The 14820-nt window shown below is 43.4% G+C and overlaps 1 protein-coding gene across 1 annotated transcript in view; it reads left to right on the top strand.

Moving 5' to 3' along the window:
* The window catches only part of Enpp6 (ectonucleotide pyrophosphatase/phosphodiesterase 6), a 104322-nt gene that overhangs the window by 68127 nt on the left and 21375 nt on the right, over positions 1 to 14820 (top strand). Inside the window, exon 3 of the mRNA XM_032919021.1 lies at positions 636 to 747. Coding sequence (XP_032774912.1) covers positions 636 to 747 — 112 coding nt within the window. The remainder of the gene's footprint in view (positions 1 to 635; positions 748 to 14820) is intronic.

Genomic DNA, 14820 nt, shown 5'->3' with positions numbered 1-14820 from the left:
AACAAGTAAACTGAGATTGGCTCACCCCTCTGCAGTCCTGTGTTTGCATATTCTGACTAAGCGTCTTCTTCCTCCAGGACAGATCTGCTGGTCTGAGAGTCTGCAGTAGAAAACTTGAGCCGATTCGCGCCAAGTTTTTAACCCTTTCATTTTGGGGAGAGGGAAGGCAAGTTCTAAACCCTTGCTTTAACTCAGTGAAATTGGCCTGCTGTTAGAACTCTAAAGTCCAGCTACTCTTTATCACAGGATGGTGAAATATTTGTTTTCTAATTTCCTGGCTGTAAGATACTACCCAACACATTGTCTCTTGGATAGGCAAAACTATTAGACTAGAAGATGGTGTTTATGGAAAATCTATAGAAAAATGAGATATTTCGTACTAATTAATATTTATATTGTTTCTATTGGGGCAGTTTCTGTCAAGAGACTCTAATATTACATTGGGATGACATTTAAGATACTATTTCAGGGAGGCAGAATTATAATTAAATATACTACTTACCAGGAATAAGTTTTAGTTTATGAAAAGGTAGAAAAATATTTTTGACTGATGTGTGTATCAGGGAATAGGCTCTTAGCCCAACTCCGAGTACTGGAGACAATAACTATTGTCCACTTTTTGTTTTTCTTGTTAGGCTGTGAAGTTGAGATTCTTGGTGTCAGACCAACTTATTGCCTAGAATACAAAAATGTCCCAACAGACATCAACTTTGCGAATGCAGTCAGCGATGCTCTCGACTCATTAAAGTAAGTGTCCCAACTTCTTAGCCAAAACATTGTTATTCCTTGCGTTTAAAAAATTGTGTGTGTGTGTGTGTGTGTGTGTGTGTGTGTGTGTGTGTGTGTGTGTGTGTGTGTGTGTGTGTGTGTGTGTACAGCAGAGGTAGGTGTCTGCAGAGCACAGAAGAGCGAGTCAGATCCCATATAGCTGGAGTGGTAGGTAGTTGTGAGTTACCTGACATAGCTTCTGTGGAGCAAACTCTGTAAAGAGCACAGCAAAGACTCTTGTTTTGTTTTGTTTTGTTTTGTTTTTGAGACAAGGTTGCTCTGTGTAGCTCTGGCTGTCCTGGAACTTGCTCTGTAGACCAGGCTAGCCTCAAACTCAGAGATCCCCCTGCCTCTGCCTCGTGAGTGCTGGTATTAACAGCAGGTGAACCTTTAAGTGCCACCATCTCCCAGCAAGCATCCTTACCCACTGGGCCATCTCTCCCTTCCCTCTTCCTTGTTTCTTGGATGAATAGCAAATCCCAAAGAGGACTAAGAGAGCTGGACCTAGGTGAAATGTCTCAGAGAGTTTTACATAGTGATTAGCATGCGTGTACTGGCGGTTTGTAACTGTGAAGCGGCAACACTGTTTGGAAATGCTGAACAGAAGATAGAAAATGCCCAGGGTTTAAAGAGCTCCTTTTCATGTCGTTAGACAATGGAGAAACCATGTGAGCATCAGCGTTTTCATACTAACAATTTGCTGAGCAGTTATATTTCAAAGACTTCAGCGAATAGTTGCCTGAAGGATGGATCTGTGACCAGATGAGTTTGGAGAAATTTCCTTTCAACACTCTTGTTTGAAATGTGCTTGTATCTACAGCTCCTTGTCTCTTCCTTTGGTTTTCTATATCCAGGGTTGTCTCCCTTTGTGCTTTCTTTATTGTTTCTATTTCCATTTTTAATTCCTTCAGCTGTTTGTGTTTTCCTGTAATTCTTTCAGGGATTTTTGTGATTCCTCTCTAAAGGCTTCTACTTGTTTACTTGTGTTTTCCTGAATTTCTCTAAGGGAGTTCTTTATGTCTTTCTTAAAGTCCTCCATCATCATGATCAAATGTGATTTTAAATCTAGATCTTGCTTTTCTGGTGTGTTTGGATATTCAGTGTTTGCTTTGGTGGGAGAATTGGACTCTGATGATGCCATGTAGTCTTGGTTTCTGTTGCTTGGGTTCCTGCGCTTGCCACTCGCCATCAGGTTGTCTCTGGTGTTAACTTGTTTTGCTATTTCTGACAGTGTCTTGCCGTCGTATAGGCCTGTGTGTCAGGAGTGCTGTAGACCTGTTTTCCTGTTCTCTTTCAGCCAGTTATGGGAACAGAGTGTTCTGCTTTCAGGTGTGTAGTCGTTCCTGTCCACTGGCTTTCAGCTGTTCCTCTGGGTGTGTGTCCTGAGTCCACCAGGCAGGTCACTTGATATTTAAACAACCCCATAACTCCTAAAGAAATAGAAGCAGTCATTAAAAGTCTCCCATCCATCCAAAAAGAGACCAGGTCCAGATGGGTTCAGTGCAGAATTCTATCAGACCTTCATAGACGACCTCATACCATTTCTATCCAAACATTCCACAAAATTGAAACAGATGGAGAGCTACCGATGAAGCCACAATTACTCTTATACCTAAACCACACAAAGGCCGAACAAAGAAAGAGAACTTCAGACCAATTTCCCTTATGAATATCAACACAAAAATACTCAATAAAATTCTGGCAAACCGAATCCAAGAACATGTCAAAACAACCATCTATCATGATCAAGTAGGCTTCATCCCAGGTATGCAGGGATGGTTTAATATATGGAAAACCATCAACGTAATCCACTATATAAACAAACTGAAAGATAAAAACCACACGATCATTTCATTAGACGCTGAGAAAACATTTGACAAAATTCAACACCCCTTCATGATAAAAGTCTTGGAAAGATCAGGAATTCAAGGCCCATAGTTAAACATAGTAAAAGCCATATACAGCAAACCAGTAGCTAACATTAAACTAAATGGAGAGAAACGTGAAGCAATTCCACTAAAATCAGGGACTGGACAAGGCTGCCCACTTTCTCCCTACTTATTCAATATAGTTCTCGAAGTCCTAGCCAGAGCAATCAGACAACAAAATGAGATCAAAGGGATACAGATTGGAAAGGAAGAAGTCAAAATATCACTATTCACAGATGATATGGTAGTATATATATGAGTGATCCCAAAAGTTCCACCAGAGAACTACTAAACCTGATAAATACCTTCAGCAAAGTGGCTGGGTATAAAATTAACTCAATTAACTCTACACAAAAGAGAAACAAGCTGAGAAAGAAATTAGGGAAACAACACCCTTCATAATAGTCCCAAATAATATAAAATACCTCGATGTGACTTTAACCAGGCAAGTGAAAGGTCTGTATGATAAGAACTTCAAGCCTCTGAAGAAAGAAATTGAAGAAGACTTCAGAAGATGGAAAGATCTCCCATGCTCATAGACTGGCAGGATTAATATAGTAAAAATGGCCATTTTACCAAAAGCGATCTACAGATTCAATGCAACCCCATCAAAATTCCAATCCAATCCTTCAGAGAGTTAGACAGAACAATTTGCAAATCCATCTGGAATAACAAAAAACCCAGGATAGCTAAAACTATCCTCAACAATAAAAGGACTTCCAGGGGAATCACTATCCCTGAACTCAAGCAATATTACAGAACAATAGTGATAAAAACTGTATGGTATTGGTACAGAGACAGGCAGATAGACCAGTGGAATAGAAGTGAAGACCCAGAAATGAACCCATACATCTATGGTCAGTTGATTTTTGACAAAGGAGCCAAAACCATCCAATGGAAAAAAGATAGCATTTTCAGCAAATGGTGCTGGTTCAACTGGAGGTCAGCATGTAGAAGTATGCAGATTGATCCATTCTTATCACCCTGTACAAAGCTTAAGTCCAAGTGGATCAAGGACCTCCACATTAAACCAGATACACTCAAACTAATAGAAGAAAAAGTGGGGAAGAACCTCGAACACATGGGCACTGGAGAAAATTTCCTGAACAAAACACCAATGGCTTGTGCTCTAAGATCAAGAATCAACAAATGGGATCTCATAAAACTGCAAGGCTTCTGTAAGGCAAAGGACACTGTTGTTAGGACAAAATGGCAACCAACAGATTGGGAAAAGATCTTTACCAATCTTACAACTGATAGAGGGCTTATATCCAAAATATACAAAGAACTCACAAAGTTAGACAGCAGGGAGACAAATAACCCTATTAAAAATGGGGTTCAGAGCTAAACAAAGAATTCACACCTGAGGAATGCCAAATGGCTGAGAAACACCTAAAGAAATGTTCAACATCTTTAGTCCTAAGGGAAATGCAAATCAAAACAACCCTGAGATTCCACCTCACACCAGTGAGAATGGCTAAGATCAAAAACTCAGGTGACAGCAGATGCTGGCGAGGATGTGGAGAAGGAGGAACACTCCTCCATTGTTGGTGGGATTGCAGACTGGTACAACCATTCTGGAAATCAGTTCAGAGGTTCCTCAGAAAATTGGACATTGAACTACCTGAGGGCCCAGCTATACCTCTCTTGGGCATATACCCAAAAGATACCCTAACATATAACAAAGACACATGATCCACTATGTTCATAGCAGCCTTATTTATAATAGCCAGAAGCTCGAAAGAACCCAGATGCCCTTCAACAGAGGAATGGATACAGAAAATGTGGTACATCTACACAATGGAATACTACTCAGCTATCAAAAACAATGACTTTATGAAATTCATAGGCAAGTGGATGGAACTGGAAAATATCATCCTGAGTGAGGTAACCCAATCACAGAAAAACACACATGGTATGCACTCATTGATAAGTGGATATTAGTCCAAATGCTCGAATTACCCTAGATGCACAGAACACATGAAACTCAAGAAGGATGACCAAAATGTGAATGCTTCATTCCTTCTTTAAAAGGGGAACAAGAATACCCTTAGGAGGGGATAGGGAGGCAAAGTTTAGAACAGAGGCAGAAGGAACGCCCATTCAGAGCCTACCCCACATGTGGCCCATACATATACAGCCCCCAAACTAGATAAGATGGATGAAGCAAAGAAGTGCAGGCCGACAGGAGCCGGATGAAGATCTCTCCTGAGAGATACAGCCAGAATACAGCAAATACAGAGGCAAATGCCAGCAGCAAACCACTGAACTGAAAATGGGACCCCCATTAAAGGAGTCAGAGAAAGGACTGAAAGAGCTGAATGGGCTCGAGACCCCATATGAACAACAATGCCAAGCAACCAGAGCTTCCAGGGACTAAGCCACTACCCAAAGACTATACATGGACTGAACCTGGACTCCAACTGCATAGGTAGCAATGAATAACCTAGTAGGGGCACCAGTGGAAGGGGAAGCACTTGGTCCTGCCAAGACTGAACCCCTAGTGAACAGGATTGTTTGCGAGGAGGGCAGTAATGGGGGGAGGATGGGGTTCACCCATATAGAAGGGGAGGGGGAGGAGTTAGGGGGATGTTGGTCTGGAAACCGGGAAAGGGAATAACATTTGAAATGTAAATAAGAAATACCTAATTTAATAAAGTTGGGGGGAATGTGCAAAGCACATTAGTGCATTAGAACAAGGAACTTTTTCCCCCTTTGCATGTAGACAATAATACAGAGTGTGGAAAATGCAAAGTTTACTTCCTCTCTTCTGAATAGTACATGGGTATCTCAGGGAACTGATTACCACATCAAGCAGAAAGCATCGAGTCAACTAGAAGATAGGGGTCCAGTTGGAAGCTTGCTTTAGCAATCAGCAAGGAGGTGTTTGAGCTTGTTGGGAGCTCCCATTTCTAGAGCTGGGCTTGAGATTATCTTGGCTGTTGAATGAGTTTCCTAGGTGGAGACAAAGCAGAAGACACAAATGGAATCAGATAAGAACAAGACCTTCATCCTTCCAAAAGAAACACCATGGTTTCCATGGAGACACAGTGACATCTGCCTTTCCTAAACCCAGCGCACGAGTCATTGGCACCAACAGTGAGACTGACTATGATTAAGACTGTCTTTCACACCGGTGACCAACTATGTATTGAATTCTAAGATGGCCTCAGGTACAGAGAGGAGCAATTCGGAGAGATTACCTCCAAGTAAGTCAAGAATCTGTTCATCAGTTGGGTCGTCCTCGTAGCCTAAGGTTGCTTTGGTACAGAGATGACTGATGGCTGACACTTTCACTTCCATTTCTGCCCCAACCTTGAGAGTGGTTGCTACTCATCCAGGGTTATCAAAGGAAAAAGCAGAGCCCCGTTCCATACTGACTTTGAGGGACCATGCTACCTGTGTGAAATCTATCAAGACGAGTCACAAAATAGCACACTTGATATGCTAAAGAGAAAATGACTTCAGAATATTAAAAATTAAGAAAAAACAAACATGTTCATGTAATTTGTTTCTGGTGGTATTTAGAAGGGGCAGAGTCTGGGGTAAGTGAACTTTTGAGCAAATGTTGTTCACATGCTCACATGTGTGTGTTATATGATGCTGGCTGCTACCTCATCTGCTTCCTTCCTTTCCTCCTTCCCTCCCCCTCCCTCCCCCCCCCCCTCCCTCCCTCCCCTCCCCCCTCCCTCCCTCCCTCCATCCCTTCCTTCCTCTCTCTGCCCACAAGGGCTAGGGAAGCTGTGTGCTTGTGGAGCTGGTACAGTGTGCTGCTATGTGGTTAATACAGAGCAGACTTGCACATCACACGTGTACAGGGCTGGGACTTCAGAGTTTCTTTGTGTCCACTGAGTGCTACTTCCAACATCGCCCAAACACTATCCATCACTATAGCCTGCTGCCAAGAGTAATACAAGCATTTGGATTATCATTGTCATACAAATACCTCCAAGTGTCCCAACAGCACGCTTATCAGTGCATTGACACGTGTCTCACATTTATCATGTGTTTGAGATTGATGGACTCTCTGTATACAACTCAGTGGTCACAGGTAAATAGCAAAGAGTATCATGTGAGCTCCAGACAGCGGTGGTCAATTTTATTAGCTAACATCTACCAGAATGCTGGAGGGATAAAAAATGGGGCTCTATTTCCTTTAAGGGAAATATGTGGGTTTTTCCTTTTGTTCTTTGTCAAGTAACACAAGATAATAGAACTCCAGAGAGACACATCTTTATCTCAAAAATGGGGAAACAGAGAAACAGGGAAGATTTTCTGATTGTTGCTATCATCTTGTGGTAGTGGTGTGGGTCTCTGTGTGTGTGTGTGTGTGTGTGTGTGTGTGTGTGTGTGTGTGTGTGTGTAAGGGTTGGGTTTCTTTAGAAAGAAAAGGCCACAAAGAATTGCAACTCTGTGGAGTTGGCCTCAGGATGGGTTTTCATGTGGTATGGTCTGGTGTGCTTCTTTCCCAACTCAAGACAATTCATAGAGTAGGAATTCTAGGTGAATGACCTTGAACTTCATGGACTGTTATTCACATAGTCTGCAACCTAGATGAACCCAGGTCCTTTCTCTTTATGGAATGACAAAGAAGAATGGAGATGCTGACCCCTGCTTGTCATCTCTAAGCCAGGGAGTGTTGGAATGAGAATGAGAAGACCTGATCCCACTGTCTGAGGAAGGCAGTGGGAGGAAAAGCAATCAAACGAACAAACAAATAAACAAATGAACAGGTCCTTTCTTCAATCTTCTTTCGATTCCTTGTTACAAAGCAGACTAGAGATTAATGCTTGCGAGTCAATGCTTTTACTCATACAAAAATCAAATCTGTTGTCTTCAGGAATGAAGTAGTTGTTAGTCTTAACCAGATTAGAACAATCCTGATCAACCATGATCACTCTGCATGTAAGAGCTTGTGAAGAATTTGTGCATATGGTGTAAAGGAATCGAATTCTTGTGGTAGGTGTGTTTGGGCAACACTGTGGAGTGATTTGGTTTCCCGTGAGACAGCTCTGCCTGGTGCAGCAAGTTCAGACCCTAGAGTTCTTTGGTTCAACTCTATCTTGGATTCCTAATTAGAATTTGAAGAGCATTTGGAAATTTCCACACGTAAGTGTTCACACACACACATACACACACACACACACACACACACACACACACTGCTGTGGATCTGTATTGTTCACAGAACATGGGATAGATATGACAGAACTTAAGAGAGATCATTTAGACCTTGAACACGAAGTGTTACCCAGAGACATTTCAGCAGTTGTCCAGGCAAATCGAGAAGCTTCACGTGTCTGGGCAGGAAGAGATAAGGCAGCGTGTGTGTTTGATCTGGGCATTGCCATCAGCTGCCACCCATAGCCCTGTACGATGCTACTTTTGAATTTAGATGATTTTTTCTATTGCACAGAAGAAAGACAGAGATGACAGTTGACATTTTTGATATCAATAGCAATGAGACAAAAGGCTTTATTCACATTAACCTATTTTCCTCTTTATCTACCATGGGACCTAGGCATTCTTCCCATCTGTCCTGGTTTGATTTTCCGTTGCTGTCATAAACCCTATGAACAAAAGCAACTTAAGGGTGAAAAAGGTTGATTTAGTCTATAGTTAAAATCAGTCGATCATCAAGAGAAGTCAAGACAGGAGCTCAACCATCCTGGAGTAGAAACTGAGGCAGAGACCATAGGGGAACAAGGCATACTAGCTTGTTTTCTTGGCTTGCTCAGCTCCCTTTTAGGTATAGCCAAGGCCAACATGCCAGTCATGTGTGCTGCCCATAGTGGGCCTTTCTACATCAATCAGCACTCCAGAAAACGGCTCACAGACATGCTCATAGACCAAACTGATCTCTTCAACTCAACTTTGCTCTATACAGATATGTCTAGGTCTGTGTCAGGTTGACAAAATTTAATTATGATACCATCTCACAAAAACATCTCTGAGTCTTGAAGGTTAACTACTTTATCTTGACTTCACAAGCCCTTAGGGTATAGTCGGTACCCAGGCTCTTCTGGAAGAGGCTTAGGTAGGCTAGGCTTCCAGGGCCTCCTCTACATATGAATGACTGAAAATGTGGCTTCTTAATCCTACAAGCCAGTCCATACTCACATCTCCGAGATGCCTTGGAAGAAGGAAGAGACAGACAGGTAGAGAAGGTCGAGAATCATCCTCTCTGGGACCATCCTGGGGTTGGAGCTCTTACAGGTTAGAGAAGGGTGGTGCTTTGAGTGACAATGTCCTCATAGGGTCATGGATTTGAATGTTTGGTCCCCAGTTGGCTGAACTGTTTTTGGGGAAGGACTAGGAAGTGTGTCCTTGTTTGTAGAGGTATGTGACTGAGTGGGCTTTGAGGTTTCAAAGTTCTCTCTCTCTCTCTCTCTCTCTCTCTCTCTCTCTCTCTCTCTCTCTCCCTCCTCCCTCCTTCCTTCCCCCTCCTTCCTCCCTCCCCTCTCTCTCCTCTCCTCTCCTCCTCCCTTTTTAACCATGCTACCCATGGTTAAAATATAAGCTCTCAGTTACTGCTCAAGTGCCACGCCTGCCTGCCTGCTGCCATGGTGGTCATAGACTAACCCCCTGAAATGTAAGCAGCACCCCGCAATGCCATACCACCCCACTCCCGGACAAGGAGGAATTCAGCTTTTTGTCTCCAGCAGCAACCAACACCACTGGGGCTTTCTGAGCCCTGTCACCATACATGAAGACTCAGCAGGCAGGGCCCTGCCCACAATGCCACCCCTGCTTCCTTAAACACAAGGCAGTTCATGGTCCATATCACTTGATTGATCATCTTGGAAATTCTGTTTGCAGGAAGCTCATGGTTCAGTGAGGGAAGAAAAGGTATCTGGGGCTAAAGACCAACTAAAGAATAGTCTGGAGTAGAAGAGGGATCAGGAGGTAACCTGGGAGCCCTGGCTGCATGGAGGGAACAGTGACTGCTTCCAACATGGTGCCAAGGAGATTTACATGTAACCTGTTTAATGGGGCTCTACAATCCAGGCCTAGTAATCCAAGACCATAAACTCAACTATGCTGAGACATAGGTTCAAAGGTTCAAGTTCTGTCTGGGCCACGGGGAGAGCTCAGGGCCTGTATTTAAGTACCTTAGTAAGATACTTAAAAGTAAGGTATCGTACTGATAAAGTACCTGCTATTCATCATAAACAGGGTCCAAGGTTAAAGCTCAGAATGGAAAATAGCAACAGCACACCAACAAATAACATAGAAAAGCAGAGAAAGCAGGCTCTGGGTGGCGGCAGCAGGGGACACCAATTAAGAACGTTGGTTGACCTCTGAACTATTGTATACAGCTTTAGAGGAGTTCCTTTGCCCACTTCAAATCTCAGAACCCTGGTCACTGTCGAAGTTAAAAAAGGGATGGATGCGTGGCAAGATAATGCCTTCTGCCTGGCAAAGGAAGCCAGTTCAAGTATCGTGGGTTCCTCTTCTCTATGGACAGGCTAAGAAGAGCGGAGAAGCTTGCTCCTGCTGAGTAGGGAGGAGACTCTCCTACTGCTAAACCTACACACTCAGGCAAAATGATAAAGTGTGACTGGAAGCAGGCATTTCTTTTCCCTTCCTTCCTCCCTCCCTCCCTCCCTCCCTCCTTCCCTTCCTTCCTTCCTTCCTTCCTGCTATGTGTCCAGCAGTACAAGAGCAGCTCACTCAGCCCAAATGGCAGTGTATTAGTAGTTATTACCTTGTGTAATAAAACACCATGACCAAGGCAACTTAAAGAGCAAAGAATTTATTTGGCATATGGTTTTGTACAGTTAGAGTCCGTAATGGCAGACACAGCACAGCAGTGGGCAGCCGCCATGGTTCATGGAGTAGCAAGCTGCAAGCTGAGAGCGCATATCGCAACCACTACCACAGAGCAGAACTGAAAATAGGGGAGAGTTTTTACCCTTAAAACCCATCTCTGGTGACACACTTACCCAGCAAGGCCATATCACCTAGACCTCCCTAAAGATCCCCATCAGCTGGGGGCCGTGGGTTCAAATGCATGAGACTACGGGGCACACTTCCCATTCAAATCATTGCAGGTCGGTTTCCCAGATAGAGAAACGGAGGTGTAGAAATAATTTTGCCATTCATCTGAGATATCTTTATTGAGAAGAGAAGCCATGATCTGAAACCACACTTGTGCTTAAGGTAATTTTCACAAACTACCATGTACTCGCTCCATTTATGAGACTTGTCTTAGGGTTTTACTGCTGTGAAAAGACACCATGACCAATATGAGTTTTATAAAAGACAACGTTTAATTGGGGCTGGCTCACAGGTTCAGAGATTCGGTCCAGTATCATCAAGGTTAGGAGCATGGCAGCATCCGGGCAGGCATGGTACAGAGGAGCTGAGAGTTCCACATCTTCATCTGAAGGCTGCTAATACTGACTTCCAGGCAGCCAGAAGGAACGACTTATAACCCACACCCACAGTGACACACCTACTCCAACAGGGCCACACCTTCTAATCCTGCCACTCCCTGGGCCGAGCATATACAAACCATCACAATACTTATGCCAAGATTCAAATCAGCTTCCTACTGATGGAGTGAGAATACCAAGATGGCAAGAGGAATATGAGAAACGCAAAACGGAACACAGAGGACGCTGAGGAATGAAGAGATACGGATATTGTCATAGTAGAAATATTAATAACATTGAGAATAATCAGACTATAATTTCAGGTTTCCCACTCCCCATCAAAAAAAAAATTTAGCTCTGTCTTATAAGTTTCCTGCTAGCTATCAGCTAGGTTTACAGAAATCTGAATGATAACCATGAACAGAGTCTTGTGACTTTTAAGCTAGTGTATTGAACAGTGCCCTGACATGAGACTGAAGGGACACACTGTCATTTCAGGAGCCTTTATTTTTAAACGTTAAATCATCTTTCTTAACAGTCAAGAACTAACTATTCCTTTAAGTCGTTTCCATTTCCCTCTGCCCAATTCTTCTCTCTTCCCAACGTGCTTCAGAAAGAAAAATGGATATGGCATTATGAACTTTCTATATTACACAGCAATCTAGACAGAATTATAAGGTGATAGGAGACTTGGGTGTCCCTGAAACCCTAGGGTAGGAGGCCCCCTGCAGCTTTCTGGGAATGAGGTTCGATAGCCACATGTCCTTTTGGCACTATTCCTGAACCTCAAAGCTGTAAACGGCCAATAGCAGACAGGCAATCCGCCTCACCGAACCCTATTACAAACGAGCTGGCCTGGGATAGAGACCAGACCCACATCGGAAACAGCTGGCTACCAAGAATTTATCTGCTAGACTCCAAACAGGCAAGAGCTGTCAGCCCTGGGAGACTTCAGTCCCTAATGAATCCATGAAATCTTAACCCAGAAAGCTCTCGCATGTGTACTCCCCACAACACAAGCATCCCAAATCAAGTGTTCCTGGCATCTAAGGTTGACAGCTTCCTGAAACAATGCCATCAGGTAAATTGTGACACTTTCCAGCTTTCTGACCACATAGAGATTTTCAAATGTAATAAATAGCCCTGGAGAAACCAGCCCTCGCTACAGTGCACTACGAATACACCGCGATACAATGGGTTTTAACATGAAGAGACCTGGGTGTATTTCACTAAACTCCAATGCCACAGTAACCTCGTTTTAGTGAGTCACCAATGTATTAAGTGGGATTTTCCAACACATGTATGGCCCGTGCTGGAAGTGTGAACCCCTAAACAGATGATATAGTGAGTGAACCAGCACATCTGGAATGTCTAAGATGCACATCTGGAATGCCTAATGCAGATAAATGTGGAGGCTTATCTGCAGGACAGGTTTTATGGACGGTTCCATTGTGTTCAGATGTCCTGATGGAGGAAGAGCCCAGAGCCCTACCAGTCATGGACCATGAATGAGTTTCAGCATATGGATGAAAATCATATTACCTATTACTAACTTCACCCCACCACCTACACACTTGTGAGGCCCTAGAGGGACCTTTCGTACCTGACTATGTATAGATGCAGGAGGTAGTAATTAGCCACTCTCACATCAGGGCGTAGGAATAACAATGCCATTTGTGAGAAAAATCTAAATACTAATATAACCCAATCTATACTGTGGAGGAGGGTGGTAACGGGGCTCATTAATGAAGGGTCAATTTGGTTTGTTCTAAAAAGAGAAAAGAACATTTGACTAACAATTTCACTCTGCTCAAAACCAGAGTTTTCTCTGGGCTGTAAACGATGTATACCCCAGAACGCTCAGTAGAACATAAGGGTATCACCAACAGGTACGTGGCCATAAAGAAGGAGGATGCCAGGTGTAGACTGTGCTAGAGTCTCTTCCCTCATTCAGAAGATAGAGTAGATGCAGATGGGCAATCAAAGACCCAGTTTACAGTTCCAAGCTCCAGCTCTGTCTCAGAGATCTGCCAGGGAGTGAGAAACTTCTAGAACCCTCTGAAGTCTGTTTCTTCATTGCAAATCTGTAAATGCTCTTCTGTGAGGACACTTGTCTCTCAAGCTCCAGGCCTCAAAACAGTCAGCTCATAGATGCAGAATGTCTAGGTGACAATGAGGGTGTCTCTGAGTGCCCTTTCTTTCAGCCAGCTTCTGGGAGTTAGTGGGAGTCATATAGTAGAGCAAAGATTTCCAGAGTCACTCGGCTGCGTGGGATGAATCCCCTTTGTCATGGGCTGTTGAGTTGCTCTTAGCAACAACAGCGGTCATGTTCTAGGGACCTGGGCTTAAATCCTGACTTCAACTTGTGATACTGGTTTATCCAGCATGCATGTAGCCCCAAGTTTGATACCCCAAACCATATAAATCCAGATGAACAGCTGAAATCCCAGGACTTGGGAGAACTAGAGGCAGAAGGATCAAAAGTTTAAGGTTATCTTTGTTTATATGATTCAAAACCAGCCTGGGAATACATGAAGACCTGTCAATGGTGATGGTGATAATAGTGATGATGGTGACAATGATGATGATCATGGTGGCAGTGTTGGTGGTGGTGGTTGTGCAGCAATATAGTGCACAGACATAGTCAATAGCCTATTTAGTGGGCACTTGCTTTTATACACCTAGCTGAGTGCTGTTGACTCTTACCATGCTAAGCTTGAGTTGAGATAGCATGAAGAATGAATTACTGTTCCTGATGTGAAAGTCTCTCATAATCTGAAGAGAGGAAAGTACACCTAAAAAGACCTAGACGTGAGCGTGTAGTCATGGGAACACATGGCAGGGCCACCTGACCTAACCTCAAGACACCAGAGGAAGCTTCCTGGAGGACATCACCCACCACACAAACTGGAAAAGGAATGGATACTGTGTGACACAGACCAAGAAAATTAAGCTCTTTGAGCATTATGAGGATGTTTCTCTCTCTCTCTGGCCCTGCCAGCCCAGAGATTACACTCTTCCATTGTTCATGCTGGCAAGACCATATAATGGGGAAAGATGATGCATGTATATGTGTCTATGCATTTCTATGCATATGTGCTAAACGTGGAGTTTTTCAAGAGAAATAAGGCAGTTTGACAAGAACACTACCTCTTACACAGGTCCAAGCAGAGAAAACCATCTTTTATTTCTTTGCCATTGCCTCATCTGGATGCTGTCATAACCATCATTATGATTGACAGTCACTATTGCTCTGATCTATTTTGGATGCTTGATTAGAGGATAGGCAAAGCCAGAGCTTTGGAAGAGGAGGTCACAGGAGGAAATGCTGTGCAAAGGAAGGAAGGAACGTGCCCTGGAATTCTCTTCCTTCCCCCCATAAGTAAGCCACCCTTCTCGATGTTGCTAGCTGTGGTCATTCTTACGCCAGCATTGGGTTTTCAACATCAAGGATGGCCCTGCAGAGTTTCAGAAATCCTAAAAATACAGTTACTTTTAGGATTTACTCTGCATTTACATGGGCGCTAGCATGTCACCAGTCCCCATTAGAGCACATGGCTGGTGTGTGTCTGCTGATGTCATATCCTAAGGATTTATCTATTTATAGCTAACAAAGTTGCTGTGCTGACACTGTTTTCATTCTTGCCAGTCAGACCCACAGTCTAGCATTTGATTAGAACTCCTTTAAAGTCCCTCAAAAACACTCCAGTAGCTGTTTAAAGCGTTGTATCTGGTTTCCTGACTTC

Source organism: Rattus rattus, chromosome 13, assembly GCF_011064425.1.
Source record: "Rattus rattus isolate New Zealand chromosome 13, Rrattus_CSIRO_v1, whole genome shotgun sequence".
Classification (NCBI taxonomy): Eukaryota; Metazoa; Chordata; class Mammalia; order Rodentia; family Muridae; genus Rattus; species Rattus rattus.
Note: the sequence above shows the minus strand (reverse complement) of the source record. Positions and strands in the feature narration are given on the sequence as shown.